At 41.5% G+C, this 27668-nt stretch overlaps 1 protein-coding gene across 1 annotated transcript in view; it reads left to right on the forward strand.

Moving 5' to 3' along the window:
* Nucleotides 1–7925: 7925 nt before the first annotated feature.
* top1 (DNA topoisomerase I) overlaps nucleotides 7926–27668 on the forward strand; it is a 44312-nt gene continuing 24569 nt past the window's right edge. The window contains exons 1-10 of the mRNA XM_017698222.2: nucleotides 7926–8080; nucleotides 8521–8545; nucleotides 21318–21414; nucleotides 22863–22977; nucleotides 23124–23182; nucleotides 25368–25457; nucleotides 26094–26190; nucleotides 26284–26378; nucleotides 26553–26668; nucleotides 27374–27495. Of these exons, the coding sequence (XP_017553711.1) occupies nucleotides 8048–8080; nucleotides 8521–8545; nucleotides 21318–21414; nucleotides 22863–22977; nucleotides 23124–23182; nucleotides 25368–25457; nucleotides 26094–26190; nucleotides 26284–26378; nucleotides 26553–26668; nucleotides 27374–27495 (849 nt within the window). The 5' untranslated portion in view covers nucleotides 7926–8047. The remainder of the gene's footprint in view (nucleotides 8081–8520; nucleotides 8546–21317; nucleotides 21415–22862; nucleotides 22978–23123; nucleotides 23183–25367; nucleotides 25458–26093; nucleotides 26191–26283; nucleotides 26379–26552; nucleotides 26669–27373; nucleotides 27496–27668) is intronic.

Genomic DNA, 27668 nt, shown 5'->3' on the forward strand with positions numbered 1-27668 from the left:
CTTATCCTGCAGAGCAATGCTGCTGTAATAGATGCAGGATGTGGTTTGACATTGTTTTGCTGAAGAAAAAGAAAAAAAAAAAAAAAAAGTAAAGGCCTTCATTGAGAATGACATTGGCTGGATGGTAGCATATGTTGCTCCAAAACAAACCCGTATATAACATTCACCTTTAATGGTGCCTTGTACATCTGTACAGTCAGCATTCCATGTGCACTTTACACTTCAGCTCAGTCCCTCTTAAATGAGCTTGGCCCAGAGAGGGCGGCGGCGTTTCTGGGTCTTGTTCATATATGGTTTCTTTCATGCATGGTAGAGTTTTAACTTGTATTTGTGGATACAGTGATGAACTCTGTTCGCAATCGATGATTTTCTGAAGTGTTGCTCAGCCGCTGCAGTAATCTTCACTACAGAATTGTCTGTTTTTAATGCAGTGCTGCCTATAAGTAAGATCCTGTCATTGCATACTGTGATTTCTCTGGATTCTCTGTATTTAATGATATGTACTGTACATGATGAAAAGCAAGTCCTTTTGCTAGTTTACATTGAAAAACGTTCTTGAATTGTTGCACTGTTTGATCATTCAGGCTTTCACAGTGACATTTTTCAAAAATTGATCAAATTTGTTTCAACCTTTGATATGTTGTGAGATTCAAGCATAAAATGTGCAAATGATATGGCACATTTTTTTTTGCCCCAATATGCTAAATAAAATAAATAAGCAAATAAATAAAATGCATAGTTTGACTAGGGGTGTCCAAACTGTTGCATATGCCTATATATGACAGTGTAATACACTGTTTAGTATTGCACTTTTTAATAAATTGCTCAATAAACTACATTTTTCCTTTATTAGCTGTTTATGCTTGTTTAATTCATAATGACATTAGTGTCAATGCTGTTCATTGCATGATTCATTGGTTATTTGATGCAGTAGCCCAAATCAAGCAGACCTCAAGGTAATTTTGCCCCATTTGTATAGAGACTGTCCAAGTAAAACTGCAGGTGTAAATGCACCCAAGATGCATTCAAAACCGATTTTAGGTCTAGTTGCTTAAATCTCTTCATGAGGTGGCCTGATATATATTTTAGACAGATGTTTATGCAGGTGTAAACACATCTGTTTCCTTAGGCCTCATTTCACCACTAATTTCCCTCCAAATGCTGGGGTGATCCCTCCCCCTGCTGCTCTTATTTACTTTCCAAAACCCCCAGCGAACCTACACGTCTTCTTAGTTTTGTATGTAGTGATGATAAAATTGCAGTCAATCTGAAAGAACAACAAAAAGGGTGTTTTGTATTTATATTTGTGCAAACTGTTATGTAGAAAAAGAGTGAAATTTAGCTACTGGCCTATCACGATCATGAATTTAACTGAAGATTAATTGGCCATATAAATGATTGAGATTAACAATTAATTTTTTTTGTATTGTGTCTGTTAAAGTACAAACCTAAAGTGGCTAAATTGGCTGATTAGCTGCCGATACTTGCTCTGACCACAGTCACAGCCCAAATATACAAACATTACTGCACTCTGAAGGTTTAGCAGCAAGTCAAACGTCAGAACTGAAAACACACTTTGTTCATTATTTATTGTTAAATACGAAGTAAATAATAATTGTGATCGGCTTAAATAATTGATCATGTAATAATTGTCAGGCGTATCATCTGTGCATGAATTTATATTCTACTGCCCATATTTTGCTTTGAAATGTGTAGGATTTCCATATTTTAACAAAAAGAATATACATTATTTAAGGAGTTACAAAACATTCATGCTTCATTTGTTGCACTACATGCTGCATAGCACGAATGGTAACAGCAATAAACATAGCAATATTGAACACGTTTGAATAATAAAACTAATAATGGTAAATATAAGCAATTTGAAAATGTTAAGCATACTGTTTTGTTTCTGCCTAAAACTATTCTTATTTACCACAAGATAAACAATAACACTGATTTGCTCAGTCCATCATGGTGTCTGGTGTTTGTTGTTTATTATTGTGTTTAGTTTGTTTTCCTGATTTTCATACTATTGCGCTTTGGGTTTCAGAAAAACATGTTAAGTTTTATTTTTATTATTATTGTTATTGTTATGTTCCCGCTTTATATTGCCTTTAATAACTGCAGTTACATGTGTGCAACATCTGCAACAACAATGTAACTACTAATGATTTAGTCGGTGTTACAGATGGCCTGTGTGTATCAACTTCAGTTTTGCCTCATGTAATTACACAAAGTGTATCTTAATAGTTGTATCAGCCTATTCTCTCTCATATAATTACACATAATTGTACAAGGGTACCTCTCCATGGATCACCACCTTATCGTGGTGGAGAGGTTTGTGTGCTTGAAGGACCCTAGGAGCTATGTTGTCTGGAGCAAAAGCTCCTGGTAGGGTCTCCCATGGCAAACTGGTCCTAGGTGACAGGCCAGACAAAGTGTGATCCATAACCACCCCTATGAGGACAACAAAGCAGGACTTGTGTACCCTGCCCGGATCAGGGTTACCGGGGCCCCACCCTGGAGCCAGGCCTGGGGGAGGGGCTCGCCAGCGAGCGTCTGGTGGCCGGGCATTCACTCATGGTGCCCGGCCGGGCCCAGCCCGAAGGAGCTACATGAGTCCCCCCTCCCATCGACCCACCACCGATGGGAGGGGCAGTAGTAGGGGTGCGGTGCATTGTGGATCGGGCAGTGTCCGAAGGCGTGGGCCTTGGCGTTCTGATCCTCGGTTGCTGAAACTGGCTTTTGGAACTTGGAACGTTACCTCACTGGTGGGGAAGGAGCCTGAGTTGGTGCGCGAGGTCAAGAGATACCGGCTAGATATAGTCGGGCTCACCTCAACACACAGCTTGGGCTCTGGGTCCAATCTCCTTGAGAGGGGCTGGACATTTTTCTTTTCTGGAGTTGCCCATGGTGAGAGGCGGCGGGCAGGTGTGGGCTTTCTCATAGCCCCTCGACTCGGCGCCTGTATGTTGGGGTTTTCCCCGGTGGACGAGAGGGTAGCTTCCCTACGCCTTCGGGTTGGGGAACGGGTCCTGACTGTTGTCTGTGCTTATGCACCGAACAGCAGTTCAGAATACCCAGCCTTCATAGAGTCCTTGGAAGGGGTGCTTGAAAGTGCTCCTCCTGTAGACTCGATTGTCCTACTGGGGGACTTCAACGCTCACGTGGGCAACGACAGTAAGACCTGGAGGGGTGTGATTGGGAGGAATGGCCTCTCTGATCTGAACCCGAGTGGTGTTCAGTTTTTGGACTTCTGTGCAAACCACAGTTTGTCCATAACGAACACCATGTTTGAACACAAGGATGTCCATAAGTGCACATGGCACCAGGACACCCTAGGCCGCAGTTCAATGATTGACTTTGTAGTCGTGTCAGCGGACTTGCGGCCATGTGTACTGGACACTCGGGTAAAGAGAGGAGCTGAGCTGTCAACTGATCACCACCTGGTGGTGAGTTGGATCAGGTGGTGGGGGAAGATGCCAGTCAGACCAGGCAAACCCAAACGTATAGTGAGGGTTTGCTGGGAACGTCTGGCAGAAGAACCTGTCAGATTGATCTTCAACTCACACCTCCGTCAGAACTTTGACCAGATATCGGGGGAGGTGGGGGACATTGACTCAGAATGGGCCATGTTCCGCTCCTCCATTGTTGAAGCGGCTGACTGTAGCTGTGGTCGCAAGGTAGTTGGTGCCTGTCGGGGCGGTAATCCTCGAACCCGGTGGTGGACACCCCAGGTGAGAGATGCCGTCAAGCTGAAGAAGGAGTCCTACCGGACATGGTTGGCCTGTAGGACACCAGAGGCAGCTGGCAGGTATCGACAGGCCAAGCGATCTGCGGCTTCAGTCGTTGCCAAGGCAAAAACCCGGCTGTGGGAAGAGTTCGGTGAGGCCTTGGAAAGTGACTTTAAGTCGGCTCCGAAAAGATTCTGGCAAACCGTCAGGCGACTCAGAAGGGGAAAGCAGTGTGCCACTAGCACTGTATATAGTGGAGATGGTGTGCTGCTGACTTCGACTGAAGACGTCATTGGGCGGTGGAAGGAATACTTTGAGGACCTTCTCAATCCCACCAACACGTTCTCCAGTGAGGAGGCAGAGTCTGGGGACACGGGAATAGGCTTGTCCATTACTGAGGCCGAAGTCGCTAAGGTAGTTAAAAAGCTCCTTGGCGGCAGGGCTGCAGGGGTGGATGAGATCCGTCCCGAGTTCCTCAAGACTCTGGATGTTGTGGGGCTGTCTTGGCTGACACGCCTTTTCAACATTGCGTGGACATTGGGGGTGGTGCCACTTGATTGGCAGACTGGGGTGGTGGTGCCTCTTTTTAAAAAGGGGGACCGGAGGGTGTGTTCCAACTACAGGGGAATCACACTCCTCAGCCTCCCTGGTAAGGTCTATGCAAGGGTACTGGAGAAGAGAGTCCGGCTTATAGTCGAACCTCGGATTCAGGAGGAGCAGTGCGGGTTCCTCCCTGGTCGTGGAACACTGGACCAACTCTTTTCCCTCTCCAGGATTCTCGAGGGTTCATGGGAGTTTGCCCAACCAGTCCACATGTGCTTTGTGGATTTGGAGAAGGCATTCGACTGTGTTCCCCGGGGTATTCTGTGGGAGGTGCTTCGGGAGTACGGGGTACATGGCTCTTTGCTACGAGCCATTCAGGCCCTGTACAAACAAAGCAGGAGCTTGGTTCGCATGGCCGGCAGTAAGTCAGACTTTTTCCCAGTGAGAGTTGGACTCCGTCAGGGCTGCCCTTTGTCACCGATTCTATTCATAATTTTTATGGATAGAATTTCTAGGTGCAGTCAGGGGATGGAGGGTGTCCGGTTTGGTGACCTCAGGGTCACATCACTGCTGTTTGCAGATGATGTGGTCCTATTGGGGACATCAGGCCGTGAACTTCAGCTTTCACTGGATCGGTTTGCAGCCGAGTGTGAAGCGGCCGGGATGAGGATCAGTACCTCCAAATCCGAGGCCATGGTTCTCACGCGGGAAAGGGTGGAGAGCCCTCTCTGTGTCGGGGATGAGCTCTTGCCTCAAGTGGAGGAGTTTAAGTATCTTGGGGTCTTGTTCACGAGTGATGGTACAAGGGAGCGGGAGTTTGACAGGCGGATTGGTGCTGGGTCAGCAGTGATGCGGGCTCTTTACCGGTCTGTTGTGGTAAAGAAAGAGCTGAGCCATAAGGCAAGGCTCTCGATTTACTGGTCGACCTATGTTCCCACCCTCACCTATGGTCATGAGCTTTGGGTAATGACCGAAAGCACGAGATCGCGAATACAAGCGGCTGAAATGAGTTTCCTCCGCAGGGTGGCTGGACTCTCCCTTAGAGATAGGGTGAGAAGTTCGGTCATCCAGGAGGGACTCGGAGTAGAGCCGCTGCTTCTTCACGTCGAGAGGAGCCAGTTGAGGTGGTTCGGGCATCTTGTTAGGATGCCTCCTGGACGCCTCCCTTGGGAGGTGTCACAGGCAAGTCCACCGGGGAGGAGACCCCAGGGAAGACCCAGGACACGCTGGCGTGACTATATCGCCCAGCTGGCCTGGGAGCGCCTCAGAATCCCTCCCAGGGAGCTAGTGGAAGTGGCTGGGGAAAGGGAGGTCTGGGCTTCATTGCTCAGGATGCTGCCCCCGCGACCCGAATCCCGGAGAAGCGGAAGATGATGGATGGATGGATGGATGGATGGATGGATGGATGGATGTACAAGGGTAATAACAAATATAATTACATTTGAAATCAGACTGGAATGGCGTTTTTTCCAGCAGTAAAATTAAGTAAAAGAAAGTATGTAATAACTTCCATTAAGTCATTACTTACACTGTATCTGCCGGCTTGCCTAATGTTTAACTAGCATTTATGGTGCTAGTGCTCTGTGGCATTGTAACCAGTTTCAGCTTTAAACCATTCTGTAATGTGACTGTACAGCAGATGTCCCCTTACCTTAAAATGTAACTGTTATGATATTAATGAAATGCATTGCATTACTACCAAAGCAGTTTCTATATTACCACTCTGTTACAGTAACAACTACACAGGAACTGCCCACTTATTTTAAAGTGTAACTTTAATACTACATTACAGGACAGTTCCAGTGTAGTTGTTATATAGGTTTAATGTAATTACAGAATGGTATTAATTAATGTGATGTGATTATTTTACCTTGTTTCCACCCACTTATTACAGTATTTATGTAAAGCATAAATGTACCATTATGTAAAACATACTTCCTTTAACTGTTGCAAAAGACTAATCTGTGTGTAATTGTACATAAGCTGTACTTCTGTAAACCATCTGCAACATTGGCTCAATCAGTAGTTAGTGTTTTTGCATATGCTATTCATGTGTAACTACACAGTTATTAGTGACACGTACTCTGAAGTGGGCCCATTATTACTACTACTACTCCCAAGTACTTATGCAGTAGCTCAGTACTTAAAGGCCTTTCATTTTTCTTGCATTTACCACCCAACCCCCCCCCCCCCCCCCCCCCCCACACACACACACACCCCCAGGGTCCACTTAACATTTCTATAGTTTTGTTCACCAAAAGTCATTCATTTTTACATAACCATTTTCCAACCTCTCTTTATCCCTTACAATTAAACAGACTGTCCTTTATACTGTGCCTTTAAGACTGATGTAAATGAGCTCTATTCTGATTGGCTGCCCTCATTCGAAAAGCAGTGTTGGTTTTTGTTGCATTGTAAAAGCAATTCAAACTAAGCTGTTTTTGCAGCTTAGTTCTCCTGCATGGACTGTGTTGTGGAGATCAGAGAGGAATGGTATACTTTGAAAATTCTAGCAATGTTTAAATGTTGCATCGAATTATTTTCCCAAAGTGCAGAATAAAGTTTTCCATGATATGGGCGCTTTGAGGAGTTTTTTGAGCTACTTTTATGTTGCTTTTTGGGAAGGCCTGTTTACTTTTACAGGAGACACTGTTTACCAATGTGATGCTCTTTTACTAGAGTGTGGGTTTATACACAATATATACAAAATATTTTGTGGTTGCAGTGATGGCTGAATACTGAATACACTGACCAATACATAAAAAGTAATATATTTAAAATGCATCGTAATAAGGCATGTGGGAATGTTTTAAGTTTATTTTACGCTGTTCTTTACTGTTACTGGTTGGCAGTTTTTCATGTGGTTATTCTGTTAACATGCATCATGAAAAGTTCTGAAAATTCTCAATTTTTTCTTTTATTGACTGTTCCAGCCCGCTGCTGCTCCCACAATCTCCTGAACAGGAGTCCACTACAACATTACTGTTAAATTTATCACTCACAAACACATCCACTAATTAGGTGAGTATTAGTTTGATCATCCCTCAAAACACCCCACTAAAGTTGAGATCATTAACTGGCCTTCCGATTGGTTTACCAGTCTCCTCAGCCTTTAGCAGAGCTCACTAACATTAATATTAATAACTGATCACATTGCTAAAGCCTGAGTAGACTGATAAATCACAGCCCAGTAACGCTGAGATCTGATCACAGTGATTTATCAGTCTACTCAGGCTTTAGCCGTTCTATTTAGAACCATTATATATGGAACCAATGTTATGGTGAGTTGGTTCTTCAGATTGATGGAGAATGTGTTGTATATGGTTCTATTAAAGAAGCTTTTTTGACAGTGGTTCTGTATAGCACCAAAAAGGTTTCTAATATTGTGACAAGCTTGTCCATGTAACAATAGCAGCAACCTTTTTGGTGCTAAATAGAACCATGTACAACACATTCTCCATCAATCTGAAGAACCATTTGAGCATGAAATGGTTCTATATAGAACTCATGGTTGTAATAGAACCATAGCCTTTACTAAAGAACCCTTGAAGAACCATGTCTTTTGAGAGTGGTACTCTACCCACCTCTACAGGGGTTTGAACTTGGCCATGCGCTGTCTTTTTCAAACTGCCTGCGCATGCGCGATCGGGGCAAAGTGGGACTTAGACTCATAGCCGAAGTGTCTCAGTTCCACAAAGCTTTTTTCCTACCGGCATCTCTCTCTAACGAGCTTCTTACAGCTTTCTCCTTCATAAAACCATTGGACAATGAGCGAGGAGCATGGGCATAAACACCACCAGGTAGTACAGCCTACATATGTTCACTATATTTAATAATTGTTTGAAGCTGTCTCGGTGACTGTTAGCTAACCTAGGTTTTAGTGTGTGAATTAAACAGCTTTGTCTATGAACTCATCTAACCGAAAATCCAAATAAGGATTAATAGTGATGGTTACGAAATTAAAAATGCGTTATTTTGGTCTTCGGTATGCTAAAATGCCATCACTGTTGCGTGTTTGACGTTTTTAAACCCCCTCCTGCAATTCGCCAGGTTCTTGTTCGAATTTTGCCGTTCTACCTTAAACGGCGCAGCATCTACATTCTGATGCCTGAGGCGCCAGCATGCATCTGCTGCGCCATTTAAGGTGGAACGGCAAAATTCGAACAAGAAGCTGACCAATAACCGTTTTCAAAACGAAATATCAACTTATTCCTCTCACTGATCTCCTCTGTTTTCGCAGATGGACTCTGGTTCGCGGATGAATGGTAAGTGACAGCTAAAATTTAACATGTCTAAGTGAGTGGATGAGGATGTTTGTGCTTCGCTCTCTGCTTCGACTGTTAGTTTTTCGAGAACAGAAATGGCGTCCCAGAGACTAAGTCCCCTCACCCTCACTCACAACCGCCTATTGTTCAAAACGAGGGCCTAAAATTACACTTTGCACTTGCTAATTTTTCATTTTAACCCGCGATTCCGGTAGAGCCGGAGTTGCTTTTTACTATGACCATCCTTTTTCGGTCGCATTTGATCGCTAACGTGTATTATTTGAGCGCTAAAAGTGAGGAATGGTGGTTGAGGACTTAGTCTCTGCGCCATTTTCTTTTTCCTCTCTGTGCTGAGAAGCTGTAGTAGTGCACGAACCGAGTCTTTGAATCATACCAAGTGAACCGATTCACTATCATTTGAAGGGCAAGTCCACTATTTTGTCGAATAATTCAGTTGAGAAACTTGGACTTAGATTTCTTTACAGTAGTAATAGGAACCAGGGGTCACTATGACTACAACTCAAATATGGCTATTTTATTTACAGTTCAAAACCACCAGTGAACCTTGCATGTCTCCTGAGTTTTTATTTTATATGTCGTGTAGATGATGGGGAAATCATCAGAAATTTGGAAGAAAAAAAAAAGTTTTCTTTAGGGACTCTTTTGCCTTACAACTCCCTGCCCTTGTACCCCTTGCCTCCACTATGCATGAATTAAAATATAATATAAGCCAAAATATCACAAAACACAGCAATTTCCCTCCGGGATCAATAAAGTGCTATCTATCTAACAATGTCTCTGATCTATTCATAACCATTTCATTAATTTTCTGAAGGGAGCTTTGAGAGGTGGACATCTGGTTCCCATCCCCACCACTGCGAACAATTCAGCAAATTTCTCAAGAATTAAGCATTTCACACCAAACCACTCTGAATGGCTGTTTGTTTTATCCATTTAATCATCTTAAAAATAGGTGGAGATCTCCTCTTAGGAATCTCTTCTTGTACACCTCTCTCTCAGCAGGCCAGCTGATAATATGACATGATATAGATAATATTTAAAAAAGACTAAATAAAACTCCACGTATGCTCAGTGGATATGGAATCAAATGAGTCCAGAGTCGACTCACTTTCGGGCAGTTGAACGAAGAGAAGCGAGTCGATTCACTAAAAACTGTTTTGAGCACCGCTCAGCTGTAGCAGTGTGATGGAGGAGATGGTGGGGAATGCTACAGCTTTTTTCCCTCACAAGCCTGTCAATTTCTCATGCTGTAGATCTTATGAATTATATAAATATACAGCTCTGTAAATGAGAACCTACACTTTGCATCTCGACTCCTTTAACCTCAGGCTTATTACTGAGTTATTAATGTAAAGCCTTGTATTTAGTAGCTACTTATAAATGTTCAGCAATTGGTACGTCATTAAAGGGCCCATATCATGGAAGGCTGATTATCATCTCCTTTTTGGGACATAAGTAGCATGAACACATTGTTAAAATTTAAAATCGTATCACTCAAGAGTTAATGCATGGAAACTAAACAACGAAAACGGCTCATTTTGGGTTCATTGGTTTTGTGATGTCATGAAAGCAGCCTCTTTTTTAACCAACAGCGCTTCAGTCTCACTCTTTCAAGCCAAAGTTATAGGGAGACTTTCAGCACCGGCCTGCATTTTGAATGAGATTCACAATGCAGGATAGCCAATCAGAGATCTCATATATATATATATATATATATATATATATATATATATATATATATATATATATATATATATATATATATATCAGTCTTATAGCACCAAAAACAGTGTACTTAATTACAACGAATGAGCAGAAGTTGTAAAATGGTCATGAAAATGAATTAAAACCCACACATCCCACACATACCTTGAGGTCACGGAAAGTGTAGGAGGGGAGCACTTTTAAATGTAAGCTTTGTATATATTAGAGTGAGGAAGTGATGTCTGGAACTGCCCCTGGCTTCTTGTAATTGAATTAATAGAATAGGGTTAATAGATTTCTTCTAATTAGTTTAATAGGTCTTTAATTTGTTTGTGTAAGCTTTTTATCGCTACACCTTGTTTGCCACTGTAAGTAGGCTTACAGTATTATTTCTTTGTGCCTCAGCATGGCAGTAAATCAGTTTAGCACTACATTTGTCTGAACTGTAATGTAAAGGTTTATCAAACAGACTATCAGACAACTGAATATTTTAATATGTGCAAATTAATTTCTAAGAAACTCATTGATACAGTTGCTATACAAATGCTTGCTTTGTCTTTAATATGCACCTTTTGTCTTCCTGGCCAGCTTGAGTACATGTTTCATGCGTATTTGCATGCATGTTATTAAAGCTTTGCCCTCATCATAACTTTCCAGTGGCTCATCTTAACGTCGACTTTTCCTGAGAATGATACCGTAGTGCAGTTACCTCAGAATGGTGCACTTGTTTTTGTTTATTTTAGCATAAAATTGTCCTGACTCTAGTAAAACCAGAGAAAAACAGCCTGATTTACTGACAAAACACTTCTGAGTTTATAAAGTTTTTTTTTTTTTTTTAAACAGAAAATATTTCATTTTTTAAAACTGATTTATTTTTGGTTCCTGAGATTAAGATTGGAATTAGACTTTGAAAATTCTTATTAAATGTGCTTATATTTGCTTGTGGGACATTTTTACATCATTATTACATAGAAGTACATGCATATATATAATACATGTATTACCGGTATTATTACGTATAGGTAATGAATAGAGATGTAACAGTGCAATAAATCATATTGTACTGTATCATTGTGTTGTTAATAGAATGTTATCTTGTAACTAGAGCGTTAGATCAGGACATTATAAAGCACAGCCTTTGTTTCAAATATTGTACTTTTATAACATTTCATGCTGCAATAAACTGAAATTACAAAAATTAACCTATTATGTTGTTAGGCACAACATTATGAATAGAAGTCACATTTAATACTATACTGTATTCAATTGAATTCATATAGGTACTACATATATAATACATACAGAACATGTTACAGTATATAGACACATTAAAACCACATCCTTGTATCTACACTCATTGTCAGTTGTTATTTTGTAAGCCACCTTTTACCCTGTTCTTCAATGATCTACACCCATCTTTTCAGCTCCACTGACCATATAGGAGCACTTTATATTCTACACTTACAGACTGTAGTCCATCTTTTTCTCTGCATACTTTATCACCATGTTCTTCAATGATCAGGACCCCACAGGACAGGAATTATTTGGGTGGTTTGTCTTTCTTAGCACTGCACGTGGTGGTGCTGCACTGGTGTGAGTGGATCAGACACAGCAAAGCTGCAGTAGTGTTTAAACACTGTGTCCACTCACTGTCCACTCTATTAGGCACACCTACCTTGTTGGTCCACCTTGTAAAGTCAGAGACGATAGCTCATCTGCTGCTGCACAGTTTGGTCATTTTCCACTCACACCAGTGCAACACACACTAACACACCACCACCACGTCAGTGTCAATGCAGTGCTGAGAATGATCAACCACCCAAATAATACCTGCGCCGTTGGGGCCCTGTCCTGATCATTGAAGAACAGATGGACTACAGTCTGTAACCTCCTATTAGGTCAGTGGAGCTGAAAAAATGGACAATGAGTGTAGATACAAGGATGTATACTTAATGTTATGGCTGATTGTTGTATATATTTACTACAAAAGGGACATATTATTACCTCTATTACATAGAGGTAATGACATACATATACATAGAGGATTACCCCACGTCCTGAGAAAGTATGAGGACAAGAATGTGTGTGTTGAAGCGGAGCAGCAGTGAAGAGTCTGTCTCTGTTTTGTGGTTCAGACTGATAAAGAGATAAAGCCACCATGACTGGAAAGTGCAGTTAGACCACCATATGTTAACCCCCTCACTGTCTCCAACCAGGCTCTGTAAAGTGATTGGCAAAAAGTCAAATTCATAGCGTTTTGCCCTTTATCGTATATGCAGTCCATCAGCTAAGATATGTCTGTCTGAAGTTACCTTCTGGAGCTATGAGGCTAATGTAGCTAACCTGTACTCAGAGCATATGCCCACCAATTATGATAATATTATAATAATAACATTTGTACCATTTGTATAGCACTTTTCATGCTGGTGGTGTCTGTTTTACAGACAGTTGATAAAGCTTTACAGTAATACAGAAAATTATAAGTATTCATTTAGAATCATATAAGAAATATAAGGGGCAGTTGTGGGCTGAAGGTTAGGGACCCGGCCCTGTGACCGGAAGGTTGCCGGTTCGATCCCCGTCGCCGACAGTCCATGACTGAGGTGTCCTTGAGCAAGACACCTAACCCCCAACTGCTCCCTGGGCGCCGTGGATAGGGCTGCCCACTGCTCCGGGCAAGTGTGCTCACTGCTCCCTAGTTTGTGTGTATTCACTAGTGTGTATGTGGTGTTTCACTTCATGGATGGGTTAAATGCGGAGGTGAAATTTAGCCTTATTAGTCTCGCAATCCTGTTTGTGGGATTAAAAAAGTATCACTTAAAATGAGACAGATCAGATTCAACGATAAGTACCACAGGGGTAGAGTTTTAATTAAAAGCTAAATTAAAGAGATACATTTTCTTCTTAAAAGTGAGCAGTGAGCTTGACTGTCTGATAAAAGGTGAATGGAGCTCCACAGTTTGGACAGAACAAGACCTCTCCATGTTTTCTATTATTTACAGAAGGTATTTGCAGAAGGCCAGTATTTATTATCTATAAAAATAGACAAAAATAGAGAGAAAATTCAGGTATCAACACTGTGATTACCGTTTTTAGCAGTGTGTCATATTTTAGTCCGTTTTTTAAATATATATATAATATATATATAAAAGCATGTCAGAAACCACATATTCAAGTCTAGACATGCTAATTGGAGGAATATAAACTTCCATTATTTGTCCTCTGATCTTCAGTGCAAAACTAAAGAAGCAGACCTCAGACACATTTGGGCAAATTTGGGGAAACTGCTGCCGTACTATCGCTTTAATGTGTGGGCCGATTGCAGTGCTGGATTATGTTGTGAGCGTGCGACAGGCTAATGCTCGGGTGGAGAAATTACAGACAGGGATGGAAAGCCAGAGTGAGATGGATGTTAGTATTAATCCATCTGCCTGTGAGGTGCTGCACCTTCAGAAGGCCATTGTGGCTTTCCAGGAATCTATTGTGGCTTTCTTATCTTCTATTACAGTGCTGAACAAAGCACCCATTTACTGTTGTAGAAACTCTCTCAGAGCAGCTCTACGCTGAGGAATTACTCAAACAAGTTTACATGATAGAAGAATGTCCGTTACAGTTCTGTTATAACAGTCAGAATTACTGCTATTTTGCAATTCATTGTGTATCTTATTTTTGTAATGTAAATCCATCATTGCATAATTAATTATCTAGTACATTATTTACATTATACACATTATATTTTTTGACCTCTAGGTGTAAATAGGTTTTTCATGTTTAAATATGGTTTAAATATAGTTCCATTCCCAGTGTTTATTTTTGGTTGTGGTGACTGTTCTCTGAATATTCATTAATGGTAGTTTGGGTCTGCTGGTGAATTCCGCTCATTTTTAAGAGGGAATTTCACCCATTTTTCCAGATTCCTGCATAATTCAGTAGGTGAGATGTAAACTGAGTCATTCTGGGACGTTTAGGGTGAAATGGTGCAAATTTCAGTGGTGGTGACAGGAAACAGGTCACTATGATTATAACACAGACTTCCCATTAGATCACCCATTAGAATGAGTGTATGTACATTTTAATGTAATTATGAAAAGTATTTTATAAAAATGAAAATAATTCCTCTTAAAGAAGTTGTTTTTGTCTTGTCGTATAGTATACGTACATTTACTAATTTAAGCCAAAAAAGGAGTGATTGCAGTCACATAAAGCATACGCTTTGTGTTTATTATAAAATGTCCACTTATCAGAGCCTTTTTTACATTTATTCAGTTCATACTTTAATGCTTTAGTGCTATTATTAAGTGTCGTGAGGTAATTTCCAACTCTTGGCGACTGTATGCACAGCGTTTCTCCAGAATGTCCTTTCTTCTGGTTGGGTCTTCAAGCTTCTGAATAGCTGGTTCATGAATCCTCTGACTGACTCCATCCATCATGTAATTTCGTTCCTCTGCCTTTCCGGAAACCTGCTTGCATGTCCGGCAGTTCTCTCTCGATGTAAGGCTTTAATTTGCATTAAATATTCTTAAGCATAATTTGACTGGCGTGTGATATTAAGGAAATTGTGTGATAGTTGGCACATTCTCTCTTGTCTCCTTTGGTATTGGGATATAAACTGGACTCTTCCGATCTGTTGGCCATTGAGCTCTATTCCATATTTGTTGACATAATTTGGTTTAGTTTGACATAGTTTGGCTTTAACTGAATCTTTGGTGATGATCTCAGGGCCTCTCTGACTTCATCATCTACAACCCTAATTCCAATGAAGCTGGGACATTGTGTAAAACATACATGAAAACAGAATACGATGATTTGCAAATCCTTTTCAACCGATATTCAATTGAATACACTACAAAGACAAAATATTTAATGTTCAAACAGATAAACTTTATTGTTTATGGCAAATATTCACTCATTTTGAATTTGTTGCCTTCAACCCGTTCCAAAGAAGTTGAGGAATGCTAAAAAAACACCTGTTTGGAACATTCCACAAGTGAACAGGTTAATTGGAAACAGGTGAGTGTCATGATTGGGTATAAAGGGAGCATCCCTGAAAGGCTCAGTCGTTCACAAGCAAGGATGGGGCGAGGTTCACCACTTTGTGAACAACTGCGTGCAAATAGTCCAACAGTTTAAGAACAATGTTTCTCAATGTGCAATTGCAAGGAATACAGTCCATCTTCTTCTTCTTCTTTCGGCTGCTCCCTTTAGGGGTCGCCACAGCAGATCATCTGCCTCCATCTTGCCCCATCCATTGCCTCCTCTACTTTCACACCAACCATCTCCATGTCCACCTTCACTACATCCATAAACCTTCTCTGAGGTCTACCTCTTCTCCTTCTACCCGGCAGCTCCATCTCTAACATTCTTTGACCAATATATCCACTATTCCTCCTCAACACATGTCCAAATCATCTCAACCTGGCCTCTGTGGCTTTATCTCCAAACTGTTCCACCTTCACTGTCCCTCTGATCTGCTCATTTCTAATCTTGTCCATCCTTGTCACTCCCAACGAAAATCTCGGCATCTTCATCTCCGCCACCTCCAGCTCAGCCTCCTGTCTTTTAGACAGAGCCACAGTCTCCAAACCATACATCATAGCAGGATGCACTACTGTCTTGTAAACCTTCCCTTTCACTCTTGCTGCTATCCTTCTGTCACACATCAGCCCTGACACCCGTCTCCACCCACTCCATCCTGCCTGCACCCTCTTGTTCACCTCTTTTCTACACTGTCCATTGCTCTAGATGGTTGACCCAAGATGTTTGAAGTCATCCACCTTTACGACCTCTACTCCTTGCATCTTCACCTTTCCACCTGCCTCCCTCTCATTCACACACATGTATTCTGTCTTGTCTCTACTGACCTTCATTCCTCTCCTCTCCAGTGCAAACCTCCACCTCTCCAGATTCTCTTCCACCTGCTCTCTACTCTCACCACAGATTACAATGTCATCTGCAAACATCATGGTCCATGGAGCCTCCTGCCTGACCTCATCTGTCAACCTGTCCATCACCATTGCAAACAAGAAGGGGCTCAAAGCTGATCCCTGATGTAACCCTACCTTCACCTTGAAACCATTTGTCACTCCAACTGCACACCTCACCACTGTTTCACTATCCTCATACATGTCCTGCACCACCCTAACATACTTTTCAGCTACACCTGACTTCCTCATACAGTACCACAGTTCCTCTCTTGGCACCCTATCATATGCCTTCTCTAGATCCACAAAGACACAATGTAGCTCCTTCTGACCTTCTCTGTACTTCTCTACCAACACTCTCAACGCAAAAAATTGCATGTGTGGTACTCTTTCTGGGCATGAAACCAAACTGCTGCTCACTGATCTCGACCTCTCGCCTTAGCCTTGCTTCAACAACTCTTTCCCATACCTTCATGGTGTGGCTCATCAACTTTATACCTCTGTAGTTACTGCAGCTCTACACATCACCCTTGTTCTTAAAAATGGGGACCAATACACTGCTTCTCCACTCATCAGGCATCCTCTCACTCTCCAGGATTTTGTTAAACAACCTGGTTAAAAAGTCCACTGCCTTCTCTCCTAAACATCTCTATACCTCCACAGGTATGTCATCTGGACTAACTGCCTTTCCATTCTTCATCCTTTTTAAAGCTGCCCTCACTTCCACCTTACCAATTCTCTGCACTTCCTGATCCATTATCTCTCCCCCCGTGGTCCTCCTCTCTCTCGTTTTCCTCATTCATTAGTTCTTCAAAGCACTCCTTCCATCTACTCAACACTCTCTGTTCACTCACTAGTACATTTCCCTCTCTATCCTTTATCAGCCTAACCTGCTGTACATCCTTTCCAGCTCTATCTCTCTGTTTAGCCAAGCGATACAAGTCCTTTACTCCTTCTTTACTGTCCAGCCTCTCATACAGCTCATCATAGGCCTGAGCCTTTGCCTTTGCCACCATTCTTTTCACTATGCGACTAGCCTCACAGTACTCCTGCCTACTTCCTTCATCTCTCTGGTTATCCCACTTTTTCTTAGCTGCCTTCTTCTTCTGAATACTCTCCTGGACTTCCTCATTCCACCACCAACTTTCCTTGTCTTCTTTCCTCTGACCAGACGAAACACCCAACACATTCTTGCCAGTTTCTCTCACCACCTTAGCTGTAGTTTCCCAGTCCTCAGGTAGCTCCTCACTGCCCCCAAGGGCCTGTTGCAATTTTTCCCTGAACTGCCTGCAACCATCGTCCTCCTTCAGCTTCCACCATCTAATCTTTGGCTCTGTCTTCACTCTCTTCCTCTTCTTTGTTTCTAATCTCATTCTACAGACAACCACCCTATGCTGCCTTGCTACACTTTCCCCACTTTACAATCTCCTTTAGGTGGCATCTCCTGCTAAGGATATAATCCACCTGTGTGCACCTCCCTCCACTCTTGTATGTCACCCTGTGTTCTTCCCTCTTCTGAAAATACGTATTCACCACAGCCATTTCCATTCTCTTTGCAAAATCTACAACCATCTGACCTTCCGCATTTCTGTCTTTCACACCATACATACCCAGCACCTCTTCATCCCCTCTGTTCCCTTCACCAACATGTCCATTGAAATCTGCACCAATCACCAATCTCTCTTCTCTTGGGACACCATCTACCACTTTATCCATCTTACTCCAAAATTCCTCTTTCTCCTCTAACTGACAACCAACCTGTGGTGCATATGAACTGACCACATTCAAAATCACACCATCAACCTCCATCTTCAGGCTCATGATCCTGTCTGACACTCTCTTTACATCCAGAACACTTTTCCCAAGCTGTTCCTTTAGGATTATCCCTACTCCATTTCTCTTCCTCTCTACACCATGATAGAACAGTTTGAATCCACCTCCAGTTTTCCTGGCCTTGCTTCCTTTCCATCTGGTCTCCTGAACACACAGAATATCTACCTTCCTACTATCCATCATGTCTGCAAGCTCTCTGCCTTTACCTGTCATTGTCCTTTTGTTCAGAGTCCCTACTCTAACCTCCACACTCCTGCCTTTCCTTATCTCTCGCTGCCTTCTAACCCACCTTCTTCCTCTCCTCTTTGATGGTCTTCGACCTACAGTAGTCCAATTTCCACCGGCAACTTGCTGGTCAACAGCACCGGAGACGGTCGTTGTTAACCCGGGCCTCGACCGATCCGGTATGGCAATCATATTTGTGATCCACATGATAGTTTTAGCACAAGTTTTACGCCAGATGCCCTTCCTGACGCAACCCTCACCATTTATCTGGGCTTGGGACAGGCACCAGAAGTACACAAAGTACACCCCTAATGGCTGGTTTATCATCTACAGTCCATAATATCTTAAAAAGATTCAGAGAATCTGGAGAAATCTCTGCAAGTAAGCGGCAAGGCAGAAAACCAACATTGAATGCCCGTGACCTTCAATCCCTCAGGCAGCACTGCATTAAAAACGGACATCATTCTGTAACGGATATTACCACCTGGGCTCAGGAACACTTCAGAAAACCATCGTCAGTGAACACAGTTCACCGCTCCATCTACAAGTGCAAGTTAAAACTCTGCCATGCAAAGCAAAAGCCATATATCAACAACACCCAGAAACGCCGCCGGCTTCTCTGGGCCTGAGCTCATCTGAGATGGAGTGACGCAAAGTGGAAAAGTGTCCTGTGGTCTGACGAGTCCACATTTCAAATTGTTTTTGGAAATCATGGACCTCGTGTCCTCCGGGCCAAAGAGGAAAAGGACTGTCCGGATTGTTATCCGCACAAAGTTCAAAAGCCAGCGTCTCTGATTGTATGGGGGTGTGTTAGTGCCCATGTGTGAAGCCCCATTAATGTGTGAACTTCCCATCTGTGAAGCCCCATTAATGCTGAAAGGTACATACAGGTTTTGGAGCAACATATGCTGCCATCTGAGCAACGTCTTTTTCAGAGACGTCCTGCTTATTTCAGCAAGACAACGCCAAGCCACATTCTGCACGTGTTACAACAGCGTGGCTTCATAGTAAAAGAGTGTGGGTACTTGACTGGCCTGCCTGCAGTTCAGACCTGTCTCCCATTGAAAATGTGTGGTGCATTATGAAGCGCAAAATACAACAACGGAGACCCCGGACTGTTGAGCAACTGAAGTTGTACATCAAGGAAGAATGGGAAAGAATTCCACCTACAAGGCTTCAACAATTAGTGTCCCAAGTTCCCAAACGCTTGTTGAGTGTTGTTAAAAGGAAAGACGATGTAACACAGTGGTAAACCTGCCCCTGTCCCAACTTCTTTGGAACGTGTTGCAGGCATCAAATTCAAAATGAGTGAATACTTGCAAAATCAATAAAGTTTATCCGTTTGAACATTAAATATCTTGTCTTTGTAGTGTATTCAATTGAATATAGGTTGAAAAGGATTTGCAAATCATTATATTCTGTTTTTATTTATGTTTTACACAACATCCCAAATTCATTGGAATTGGGGTTGTAGTACTAAAGATTGTAGATTTATATGTGTACGTGTGCTCCATAGCAGTGACAGTTGGTGTTGCACACATACTCAGGTTAGTGTGTCACAGGTGTGCATTGTTGTGCCTGCGTGTTGTTCAGATATAATCATAATCCCAATCTTATCTGTCAAGACTGAACAAGTGAAATCTCATTATGAGCGTGCTCGGTGCTGGAACAGAGGGGCTATGCTGTGGTGCATATACAGTTCCAGTCAAAACCAATTCAGCTCATCTGTGTAGGGTTTTACTGCATTTCTTTTACTTTTTTAGAGTAAAGGTATCAGAACTATGAAAGAACACATCTGGAACTATACAGACACTACAAAATATTCTTCTATTCTTTTTTTTTTAGTAGCACTTCATAAAAAAAACACCTGAGATTTTCCAGCAGGACCTACAACCTTGCTGAGAACCTGTTGCTCAGGGAGCATTTTAAAAGAAACTTCAGCTTTCTCATGGTTCATGTTTGCTTAGCCATAGACCATGTGCAGAATAATTTTCCTGAAACTTTCCCGTGATGTGCATTCATGGTTCTGTGTGAGTTTTATTACTAAAAGCAAACATATTTCATTTTTACATGACTATTTTCTCTCCTCGCTGCATCTCTTAGAATTAAACAGTCTGTTTTTGCTATTATGCCTTTAAGACTAATGTATGTAAACCAACTCTGTTCTGATTGGTTGCCCTGTACCTCATTAGAAAAAAAGGAGGTTGGGCTGAAACACTCCTTTTAGCTTCACTGTGAATGGGTGAAGCTACACTGCGGAATTAGACATCACAAAACAACAAATTCAAGTCATGTTTTTAGTGTAGTGTTTGTTTTAAATAACAGTATTAAGAAGGATATTAATTAAGTTAAAAGGCAAAATAATCATTATATTGTTTGATTCCTAGAGAAATAACATAATGTAATAAAATAAAACATTTCAGATGTTTTTCTCACTAAATTGATCCAATTGTAAATCGAACTGTGATTGGTTGATTCCTCTTCCTGATCATGTTCTTAGTGAGTCCTAGGTCCTTCTTAGCTCCTGATAGGAGACTATTAGGAGAGCTCATCGTTTGCCGTATCTCCTATAGATACCACAAGGAAAACGAGCCTGACTGGACGGTTTTCAAGCAGGTGGTTTAAGGAATTAACACTTTTTCCCAAGAATGATGATTATAAGAAAAATGAGCTATAAATTACCGAGATGTATTTTTTGGATTCACAGAAATCATGAGGGCTTCTCTAAGGCATAGAAGGGTCTAATTAATATGAAGCTGGACTTAAACCGCACACTTTTTAAGCCTGGTTTGCCCCTTTTTGACAAATTTTCACAATCTGAAGTGAATTTCCAGGCCAGGAGCTGAATCAAAAGTGACCGATGGCTTGGACGATCTGGTAGTGTAAGGGAAGAAAGCAGTGAATCTTTTTATGTTGATTTATCTGTCTTGTCTTTGAGACTTTGCCATGTTGGCCGTTATGCCAGCAGGAGGTGTTTACTCACACTTTACTCACATTACATTTCTATTCAGCTTCTCTGTTGTTGAAATCTGTTCTCTATAACTGTGACTTGTTTCTTTTCTCTGAAGATTCTCACAAACATAAAGACAAGCACAGAGACAAAGAGCACAAACACAAAGACCACAAGAAGGACAAGGAGAGAGAGAAATCCAAGTATAGTAACAGGTGAGAGCTCTGTTCTTCCTTTCTTTTCCTCTCTTTATGTCTATTTTGTGTTTGTGTCTTTTACTCAAGTGTTTTCTTGTGGCTTTCTATGTCACACTGTTTCCCTTCAGTCCAGAAATCTCTCTCTTCCTCTTTTCTAGCGCAAATGTTGCAAGTCTGTTTTTGCCAAAGCAGTTGATCCTTATGACATGAGTTAGCGCTTTTGTTTTGCTGAGTTATTTACATGCAATTACGTATTTAAATATTTTATGGCATAGTTATGTAATAAATTACATGTTTATGTGATTTACATTCTGTATCACAGGTTTTGCTTTGCTTTTCTGGCTTTGTTTGGAGGATAAAAACATGGAAATATAATTTCAGTCATAAAGTATTGCCTCTGTTTATGATCATAAATATGATGTGGATTGCAAGTTTAGAATCTGCACTTTTCACACCGTTTCTCTGGTTGTTTCATTGAACTCAGAGCCAGAAATAGAAGACAATAGGAGAAAGAGAGAAAGTCAAGAGTGCAAAAATAGGTTATTCATGAGGTTATTAGATTATACCTCTTTTTTCTGTCTTTCTTTTTCTTCTCCCTCTCTGGTCCTGTTTCTATTTCTTTCTCTTTCCATCTGTCCCTCCTTCTCCCTATTTCTCTCTCCATTGTCTTCTCTCTCTCTTTGTCCTGTCTTATTTCGCTCCCTTTCTTTCTCTCTCCTTCTATTTATCTTTCTTTTTTTCCTTTTCTCCTCTTTCTTTCTCTCTCTGTCTCTTTTTCTTTCTCTGTCTCTAATTCCCTCTTTCACTTACTCCTATTTTCTTTATATTTCTTTAACTTATTTCTGTCCTTGTCTGTCTCATTTCTCTCACTCTCTCACCCCGTCTTTCTTTTCTCCTATCTCTCCCTTTTCTCTCTCTCTGTCTCTCTCTGTCTCTCTCTCTCTCTCTCTCTCTCTCTCTCTCTCTCTCTCTCTCTCTCTCTCTGTCTCCCCCCTCTGTCCCTCTTTTTCTCTCTCTCTGTTCACTCCCAGTCTGGAAAAAAGCTGATCGACAGCTATGAGGTACTTAAGTGGCTTAAGTTGTCTTTTATACTTGGCCACTTGAGCTTTCCCTAGAGAGCTACACACACACACTTATCCAGCATACTGTTAGTTTATACTCTCTGTATTGGAATAATACAAATTAAACACAAACAAAAATGAATTAAAACCTTCAAGAAGAGTGAACATTTAAACAAAAGTGAAAGCTGTTAAAAAAAAGCAATAGTGACCCAAAATATTTTGATAAACTGAAGACATCAGCTGCTGGTCAGTTGACTCTTCTTTTGTTTATATTTATTCACCAATAACTAACAATACACATTACAAAGCTCATCCGACCCCTCCTGCTGTGTTTGCTCCGATCCGAGGCGTGTAGTGAACTAATTCAGTTTTAACATCGGGCTGCTTTTATTCCGCTTGTTCCAGCGATCACAGAGACTCGTCGGTGAAGAAGCACAAAGACAGGGAGAAAGAGAAGGTGAAACACAGAGAGGGCAGCACAGAGAGGCATAAAGACAAAGAGAAGAGGAGGGAAGAGAAGGTACTGTTCTGTTTCCCACACTGACAAATTGTACCTTGCCTTAAAGAGGAAACAGCCCATGTTACGTTTCAATACTTCATTTCACTTCAGTAAGTTATTTTTATTATCGTGGCACATATCTGATTGCTTGGTGGTTGTTTTTCCAGATCAAATCCCACAGTTCTGATGGCAAACATAAGAGAGAGAAAGAGAACGGCTTTGCAAGGTATGATGACGTTATGAAGAATAAAATAACATGAAGATATTATTTTTACTAAATATGGTTCTGTTTGCGCCAACAGCTAAGCCATCAGTAATGCACTGATAATTGTTGTATATCGGCTTAAAGGGAAATTCTACTGAAGTTTTAAAATCTCTACATAAATCAACACGTGAAGAAAAAAATCAGAGTTTGCTGTGAAATGGTTCATTGTAGTGGTGGTGATAAGAACCAGGGGTCACCATGACTACAACACAAATAGACATTTCATTTAATATACACAACTACCCTTGTCTTTTATATGAGTTTTATGTGGAATGTTAAGGATATAGCAATATCAATAATTACAAATGGGGCCTAATTAGATGCCATTTGATTCAAATACACTGCTCAAAAAAATAAAAGGGAACACTTAAACAACACAATATAACTCCAAGAAGTAAAATCAAACTTCTGTGAAATCAAACTGTCCACTTAGGAAGCAACACTGATTGACAATCAATTTCACAGCTGTTGTTCAAATGGAATAGACAACAGGTGGAAATGATTGGCAATTAGCAAGACACACTCAATAAAGGAGTGGTTCTGCAGGTGGGGACCACAGACCACTTCTCAGTACCTTTCTGCTTTCTGGCTGATGTTTTGGTCACTTTTGAATGTTGGTGGTGCTTTCACACTCGTGGTAGCATGAGACGGACTCTACAACCCACACAAGTGGCTCAGGTAGTGCGGCTCATCCAGGATGGCACATCAATGCGAGCTGTGGCAAGAAGGTTTGCTGTGTCTGTCAGCGTAGTGTCCAGAGGCTGGAGGCGCTACCAGGAGACAGGCCAGTACACCAGGAGACATGGAAGAGGCCGTAGGAGGGCAACAACCCAGCAGCAGGACCACTACCTCTGCCTTTGTGCAAGGAGGAACAGGAGGAGCACTGCCAGAGCCCTGCAAAATGACCTCCAGCAGGCCACAAATGTGCATGTGTCTGCACAAACGGTTAGAAACCGACTCCATGAGGATGGTATGAGGGCCCGATGTCCACAGATGGGGGTTGTGCTCACAGCCCAACACCGTGCAGGACGCTTGGCATTTGCCAGAGAACACCAGGATTGGCAAATTTGCCGCTGGCACCCTGTGCTCTTCACAGATGAAAGCAGGTTTACACTGAGCACATGTGACAGACGTGACAGAGTCTGGAGACGCCGTGGAGAGCGATCTGCTGCCTGCAACATCCTTCAGCATGACTGGTTTGGCAGTGGGTCAGTAATGGTGTGGGGTGGCATTTCTTTGGAGGGCCGCACAGCCCTCCATGTGCTCGCCAGAGGTAGCCTAACTGCCATTAGGTACCGAGATGAGATCCTCAGACCCCTTGTGAGACCATATGCTGGTGCGGTTGGCCCTGTGTTCCTCCTAATGCAGGACAATGCTAGACCTCATGTGGCTGGAGTGTGTCAGCAGTTCCTGCAAGATGAAGGCATTGAAGCTATGGACTGGCCCGCCCGTTCCCCAGACCTGAATCCGATTGAGCACATCTGGGACATCATGTCTCGCTCCATCCACCAACGCCACGTTGCACCACAGACTATCCAGGAGTTGGCGGATGCTTTAGTCCAGGTCTGGGAGGAGATCCCTCAGGAGACCATCCGCCACCTCATCAGGAGCATGCCCAGGCATTGTAGGGAGGTCATACAGGCACGTGGAGGACACACACAATACTGAGCCTCATTTTGACTTCTTTTAAGGACATTACATCAAAGTTGGATCAGCCTGTAGTGTGTTTTTCCACTTTAATTTTGCGTGTGACTCCAAATCCAGGCCTCCATTGGTTAATAAATTTGATTTCCATTGATGATTTTTGTGTGATTTTGTCAGCACATTCAACTTTGTACAGAACAAAGTATTCAATGAGAATATTTCATTCATTCAGATCTAGGATGTGTTATTTGAGTGTTCCCTTTTGTCCAGTTTGCTTTATCGACATGACAAAATTCAATTTGTGTTTTCAAAGCATTGCAATAATTGTCTATAAAACTAATAAAGAAAGTGACGCATATGTAACAACATAATAAAAAAGATAAAAATGGCAGTTATTGGTTATTATTGTGAAATCACTAGGTAGAATTAGTCTAAACAGTTGAGTTTGTATTTTTGTGTTTTGTGAAATTTCAGAATTTCAGTTTGTTCCTTTCTCCCCCAGTTTCCCTCATATTAAAACCGAAGAGGACAACGGCTACTGCTACTCCCCCAAACAAGAGAAGCATGTGAAGCGAGAGAAAGATGAGGAGGAGTAAGTAATCAGAGCATTTCTTTGCTTGTACTCCCTCTTTCCATCCTGTTGAATCTTTGTTGTTCTCCTGTTACGTTTGAGGTCTAGGAGAACTCAGAGACTCTTTAACGGCCAACTAAGTTTGATACATAATGTATTTCCTCTAAATGTTTAAGAGCTGCTTATAAACATGGGCCATACTTAAGTTCTGTGGTGAAACAAAAGACCTACACTGTTAGAAATAAAGATACATTTTTGGTTCGTAAAGGTACAAACAATGTAAATGAACCCTCAATGGTACAAAAGTCCCAGTTTGTAGTTTAAATAAGTATTTCTCAGGTAAAAATGACATATTTGTACCTTTTCATAACTTAATATTGTAAAACGAGACAGAAAAATAAAAAGCCTGTAGACGAGTGTGTGGAGTCAATACAACTCCAAGAGTAGAATTTTAGTGCAATTGCAGTTATTATTAACAGTAAATGAAAGTATTAATTGAACATTGCTGTATTTTATCATATTGCTTTGTGTTGCTGTTTTATTATAATAATACGCTACCTGAGGCTGCAATCAAAGGGCTTTAATACACAGCCGCTTTACTAAGTGGCTTATTTCTCTGCTGAGTCTGCCTATTTTAACATTTCCTACTCCCTACAGCTTTGATTACAAACCCAAAAAGATCAAAGCGGAAAACGAGAAAAAGGTTAAGAAACGGAAGAAGGAGGAAGACTATGATGACTATGAGGATGAAGAGGTAATGAAGCAGTTTTTTGCATTTTTTCACTCAATCCTGCTTATTTTACTGCTCTTTTTGACTCTTTTTCACTTTGCTCTGCGAACGTCACAGGACATAAAACCGAAGAAGAAGCTGAAAGAGAAAAAAGAGGATCCAGCTGGAGGGAAGAAGAGAAGCAAGAAGGAGCCGGAGGATAAATGGAAATGGTGAGGAGCAATTAGCACATCCCGTTTAAATAGGAGAGAAAGCAGAGCAAAAATCTCATCAGCTCTATTTTCCTTCTTTCCCTCCTTCTTTCTTGCTCGCCTTTTTTTGTTTATTCTTTTTAATCTTTTTTTTTATCTTTCTTTCTCCCCCCACTCGCTCTCCCTCTCTTTTAGGTGGGAAGAAGAGAGATACACAGATGGCTCCAAATGGAGGTTTTTGGAACATAAAGGTCCCGTGTTTGCTCCTCCTTATGAACCCCTCCCGGAACATGTGAGGTTTTATTATGATGGTGAGTCAAGAATGTAAACTGTTCACATGAAATCATGAACACTATCAGCCAAATCACCTACGAATGGTAGGGTGTCCCGATATTTGTTGAGATAGAGGGGTAGGGTGAAGTGTAAGTGGCCCTCCGAACAGAGGTTTTTCAGAGGCACAGTCCAAACTGAGTGTTATGAGAAAATAGTAAAACCGACAAGATGGCTGAGCAAGCAACCTAAGAAACCCACAGGAGAGTATTTTCTCTGTTAAAAAATGAAAATAACCATTGCATTATCTTATTTTAATGTGGTTTCTGTGTGTTATGGTCCTTTTCTTCACAACATGCATAAAGAATCGGTAGTAGTTCCTGATGTCCCAGTAGCTAGCTAGCTGAATTTCCCATTCCACATTAAATGGTGCAACAGTACTGACGTTTGAGGTGCTAAAATGTAACTGCTGCTCCTTTTTAATTCTAACTGCCAAATTTGAACAAGAAGGTGGTGGTTAGCTGACTTCAGCTTCATATCACTGAAGAATTAGGGTTAGCCAATAATAAGTAATTGTCACACCCCTCACTTTCCGAAGGCATATGAGCCCTGAATGTAATGAAAGACCAGCAGCGAGGTTGCTGATCTTCACACTCCTGACGAATTGATCAGGGCTGAGGGTATTAAGTAATAGATTTACTGTGTAATCACTGTCAGTGAATGGTGAAATTTTACTTTTTCTGTAGGAAAACCCATGAAACTGAGTGCAGATGCTGAGGAGGTGGCAACGTTCTTTGGCAAAATGCTTGACCATGAGTACACAACCAAGGACATATTTAGGAAGAACTTCTTTAAAGACTGGAGGAAGGTAACAGCAGTGTGGATATCTCTCATTTTAAACAGATCTGTTTAGTTTGATGTCAAAGATTGTACATTGTAGTATCATCATTAAGTATCAGTTGTGATTTAACTGTATCTATTTATCCATGTTTTGATCCATTGTAATTGATTGAAAAATATGAAGTATGTGTTCATTTGTAA

The sequence above is a fragment of the Pygocentrus nattereri genome, chromosome 9 (genome assembly GCF_015220715.1).
Source record: "Pygocentrus nattereri isolate fPygNat1 chromosome 9, fPygNat1.pri, whole genome shotgun sequence".
In the NCBI taxonomy this organism is placed as follows: Eukaryota; Metazoa; Chordata; class Actinopteri; order Characiformes; family Serrasalmidae; genus Pygocentrus; species Pygocentrus nattereri.